The sequence below is a fragment of the Pavona decussata genome, unplaced genomic scaffold (genome assembly GCF_977016875.1).
Source record: "Pavona decussata unplaced genomic scaffold, jaPavDecu1.1 SCAFFOLD_244, whole genome shotgun sequence".
NCBI classification, from domain to species: domain Eukaryota; kingdom Metazoa; phylum Cnidaria; class Anthozoa; order Scleractinia; family Agariciidae; genus Pavona; species Pavona decussata.
The window spans coordinates 806,557-811,483 of record NW_028145649.1 but is presented as its reverse complement, the minus strand read 5'-3'; the positions used below and the strand labels follow the sequence as shown (position 1 = coordinate 811,483).

The 4,927-nt window shown below is 42.5% G+C and overlaps 1 protein-coding gene across 1 annotated transcript; it reads left to right on the top strand.

The window, feature by feature from the left end:
- Window positions 1-1,540: 1,540 nt before the first annotated feature.
- On the top strand, window positions 1,541-4,669 carry LOC146457287 (tetratricopeptide repeat protein 28-like). The gene is made up of 2 exons (XM_085092039.1): window positions 1,541-3,632; window positions 4,066-4,669. The coding sequence occupies exons 1-2, from the start codon at window positions 2,087-2,089 to the stop codon at window positions 4,101-4,103; spliced, it is 1,584 nt and encodes a 527-aa protein (XP_084948165.1). The 5' UTR covers window positions 1,541-2,086; the 3' UTR covers window positions 4,104-4,669.
- The last annotated feature ends 258 nt before the right edge of the window (window positions 4,670-4,927 follow it).

Sequence of the window (4,927 nt, the reverse complement as noted above, 5' to 3'; positions counted from 1 at the left end):
ATTCATATGGATCAAAATTAAAACACAGTCAGAGAAAAATACCGTGAGAAATTTGCCTTCATCAAATCGCGATCTTCTCAAACTATCTTTCTTTGTAGGTACGTCGAATGTAACGAAAGTACGTTTGATAAGACCCCCGATCATCATTTACACAAAAATGGTGGATGGAAATTCAGGAGATCTAGACATAGAGAACCACATTCTAGAGCTTATTAATGCCGAGGAAGTTGGGGACAGAGGGAGGAAGGGATGTGCCTCTTTTGAACTGTGTATTGCTTATTTCCAACGAGATGATTTTAAACAGGCCATAGAGTATGGCACGCAAACGCTTAGTATTGCAAAAGAAATGAGTGATAAAGTTTTGGAGGGAAAAGCCGATTTTCTTTTGGGCGAAGCTTATAACTGTCTGGGTGATTTTGAGCAAGCCATAAAGCACCTTACTAAATGTCTTAGTATTGCAAAAGAAATGGGGCACAGAACTGCAGAGGATAAAGCCTGCTGCCGGCTCGGCGTTGCTTATAAGGGACTTCGCAATTTTGAACAAGCTATAGAGTTCTACAGACTGCATCTTACTATTGCTGAAGTAATAGGGGACAGGGAAAGCGAGAGATGTGCTTGTGCACAACTGGGCGAGGTTTATTGCAGTCTGAGTAATTACAAACAAGCCATAGAGTACCACACCAAACGTCTCAGTATTGCAAAAGAACTGGGGAACAGAACTCTTGAGGGAAAAGCCTGCTGCCAGCTCGGCATTGATTATGAGGGACTTCACAATTTTGAACAAGCTATAGAGTACCACACCAAAAGTCTTAGTATAGCAAAAGGACTGGGGAACAGAACTCAAGAGGGAATAGCCTGTTACCACATCGGCAGAGCTTATAAGGGACTTCGCAATTTTGAACAAGCTATAGAGTACTTCAAAATGCATCTTAGTATTGCTGAAGAAGTAGAGGACAGGGGTAGCGAGGGATGTGCTTGTGAACAACTGGGCGAGGTTTATTGCAGTCTGAGTAATTTCAAACAAGCCATAGAGTACCACACCAAACGTCTCAGTATTGCAAAAGAACTGGGGAACAGAACTCTTGAGGGAAAAGCCTGCTGCCAGCTCGGCATTGATTATGAGGGACTTGGCAATTTTGAACAAGCTATAGAGTACCACACCAAAAGTCTAAGTATTGCAAACGAACTGGGGAACAGAACTCTAGAGAAAATAGCCTGTTACCACATCGGCAGAGCTTATGAGGGACTTCGCAATTTTGAACAAGCTATAGAGTACTTCAAAATGCATCTTAGTATTGCTGAAGAAGTAGAGGACAGGGATAGCGAGAGTCGTGTTTGTAAACAACTGGGCATTGTTTATCGCAGTCTGGGTGATTTCAAACAAGCCATAGAGTACCACACCAAAAGTCTCAGTATTGCAAAAGAACTGGCGAACAGAACTGCAGAGGAAAAAGCCTGCTGCCAGCTCGGCATTGATTATGAGGGACTTGGCAATTTTGAACAAGCTATAGAGTACTTCAAACTGCATCTAAGTATTGCCAAAGAAATAGGGGACAGGAGAGGCGAGAAATGTGCTTGTGAACAACTGGGCGATGTTTATTTCAAACTGGATAATTTTAAACAAGCCATAGAGTACCACACCGAATGTCTCAGTATTGCCAAAGAACTGGGTGACAGAGGTTCAGAGGAAACTACTTATAAATGTCTAGGCGATTCATATCATCAGCTTGGTGATTTTAAACAAGCTATAGACTGCCAAGCACAACGTCTCAGGATTGCTAAAGAAGTGGGAAACAAGGCTAGCGAGGGAAAGGCATATCTCGGACTGGGCGAATCCTATGCCCGTCTGAAAAAATTAAAAGAAGCCACGGAATGCTTTATAAAAGGACTCAATATTGCTAAAGAAGTAGGGGACAGGTCAGGGGAGAAACACGCCTACTGCTGCCTTGGATATGCTTCCTTCAATCTGGGTGATTTGGAACAAGCCATTGAGTACAATAAACAATTTCTTAGCATTGCTAAGGAACTTAGGGACAAGGAAGGAGAGGCAGGTGCATATTTTAATCTTGGCACAGGTTTTTACGGTATGGGTAATATTGAACAAGCCGTAGAGTACCACAAACTATCTCTTACTATGAGTAAAGAGTTAAGGAACAGGCGTCTGGAGAGAAATGCATACACTATGCTAGGTTGTGATTATGAATCATCAGCTTCTTTTTCTGAGGCTCCTGAGTATTATCGATCGAGCATAGAGATCGTAGAAAGCACACGAACTCTTCTTCAGTCAGAAGATGCGTGGAAAATAGGCTTTCGTGATCTCCACTGGCGTCCGTACACTGGTCTGTGGAGAACTCTTTTGAAGAAAGGAGAGACTGAGGAGGCTTTATGTGCTGCTGAGAAAGGACGAGCACAGGCGTTGATAGATGTTTTGAAGACACAGTATGGGGTTGACTCACAACCGTCCGCGTCAGTTGAACCAAAGGAAACGATTTCCTACATATTAAACAATTTGTCAACACCCACAGTTTTTGTAGCATGGAATCATTGCTGCACGGTAAATTTTTGGGTGCTGAGAAAAGGGAGCGAGATTCTCATTAAAAAAATCAAAACCCAACCATGTGGAAGTCTCCCGTTGTTTATGGAAGAAGCCTTAGCAGGGATTGGCGCCCGTGGTCGTGTGATTTGCGAGAATCGCTCGATGGATGGGCTCAGTGACGACTCACGGTCCAAACGAGAAGATGTGGAAGAAAAAGCAGAGTCCTCATCTTCTTCTGTCAATTCTTTGCGTCGATTGTTCGATGTTCTTATTGGCCCCATTGCGGACTTGCTCCATGGTGACCAATTAATAATTGTTCCGGATGGTCCATTTTGCTTGGTTCCTTATTCTGCATTGACGGAGTCAATCAGGATTCGCACTGTTCCCTCGCTGACTGCGTTGAAACTGATTGCCGGTGCACCTGACGACTTCCACTTTAAGACTGGGGCGCTGGTCGTGGGAGACCCATGTTTAGAGGAAGTTACCAACCAATCTGGTAAGCCCAAATGGAAGCAGCTAAGATATGCCAGAGAGGAAGCAGAGATGATTGGAAAACTTCTAAACACCACACCTCTGATTGGGAGTGATGCAACAAAAGATGAAGTGCTGAAAAGGCTCAAGTCGGTTGCCTTGGTGCACATTGCCGCACATGGATGTGCAGAAACCGGAGAAATTGTTTTGGCCCCAAAGTCTAACAGGACATCGCAGATCCTTGAAAAGCAAGACTTCATCTTAACCATGTCAGACGTGCAAGCCGTTTGTCTGCGTGCAAGGCTTGTTGTGCTTAGTTGCTGTCACAGTGGCCGGGGAGAGGTCAAGTCTGAGGGTGTGGTCGGCATAGCACGTGCTTTCTTGTGTGCTGGTGCTCGGTCTGTTCTGGTGTCACTCTGGGCGATTGATGACGAGGCAACCCTGATGTTCATGAGAAACTTCTACCAACACCTGGCAGATGGGAAACGCGCCAGTGTGGCTCTTCACCAGGCTATGAAATCACTTCGGGAGTCACAGGAGTTCGGTGCCGTGAAGTATTGGGCTCCATTTGTGCTGATTGGTGATGACGTCACTCTTGAGATTGCGAACAGAAATAGAGAGAATGGTGAGTCTAGTTTGCGTTTGCCTTTAGACAAAAGTAATTTTATTTGTAAATAACTAAGGAAGTCAAGGTCTGAGGGTCTTCAAGTCTGTCTGAAAGTTATGTTGTGATGAAATTTGTTCTGCGATGATTCCATTCGTTTCAGATTCAGTTAAGCTCTCAACGCGTTCAGGCTTAGGACCTGAATTGGCGAAATGGCAGAACGTGTTGTGATATTTTATGGGTGAAGTCACAAACTAATTTTTCAATCGTGCACAATCTTTTCTTTCAGTTTTCAAAACATGAAAGTCTGGAATAGATTAATGCTTCAGTTATCTGTCGATAGGCGGTATGTCGACATGCACCTCACGTTACGTCACGCACTCCTGCCCACGGAAGGCTCATAACGATGCTCTCACAGATTAAATTATCCTGTTTAATTTTTTTTGTTTGGCAGAAGAAGCGTCTTCAAGCCAAGAAGGAGCTGCTCAGTGAAGCCGACCCTGAGGAATGATAATGTCCATTTGGTGTCCTTTAACTCTGATGACTTCTGAGATACAGTGTAATCATGTTGGATCCAAAAGATGTCATAAACCAAAGGTCTATAGTTACTTAAATTAAGAAATTAACAAGGAAACAATTTAAATCCGATTGCACTGAAAATTGGCCTTTTTCTTGTTATTCGTTCAGTGAAGGACACATCATTGCTTATTTCTGTATATATGTTTTGAAGCTATTACTGTGTATATAGTTTGAAGCCGTTACTTTCACAGGATAGAGTAACCAAGACAAATTGATTATTCAGAATAGATGATGCACATCATTTTTTTTATATATATTTTCTGTGATGGAAAATAGCTTTTATGAATCCAAACAAAAACAACGAGAGCAAAAGTTTATTTTATGTTGTCATGGAAACAAGACATGGCTGCCTCTTTCCTCGTTTTTAAACGGCACATTCTTTTGAAACTACTATTCCGGAATAGGAATACAGGTAGTCGACGATATTCATCGTCTTCTGGGACCTTTTCTGTTTTCGGAATGAACAGATTAGTATTCCATTCATTCTGCCTCTGATACCAGAGTGAACGGAATATGGTTGCCCAGAATAGAAATTGCGTTCTTTAGAGAAAGCTTTCAGTTTTATTGAAATAAGAGGACTTGCCTTCTTTTAGAAAGGTTTTTAGTTGATAAAATCGGAATAGGCACAAACGTGCTCTTTTGTGAACTGATAGTCTATGTATTCTGTTATTTCTGAACCAGAATAAGAATAGCCCGAGAATTTGTCCTAAAAGAATGCGCCTCCAAATCAGTTCAAC

Coding starts and splice junctions, on each gene's coding strand:
- LOC146457287 (XM_085092039.1), top strand. CDS start 2,087: ATGGGTAATATTGAACAAGCCGTAGAGTACCACAAACTATCTCTTACT. Junction 3,633..4,065: donor GAACAGAAATAGAGAGAATG/GTGAGTCTAGTT, acceptor TTTGTTTGGCAG/AAGAAGCGTCTTCAAGCCAA.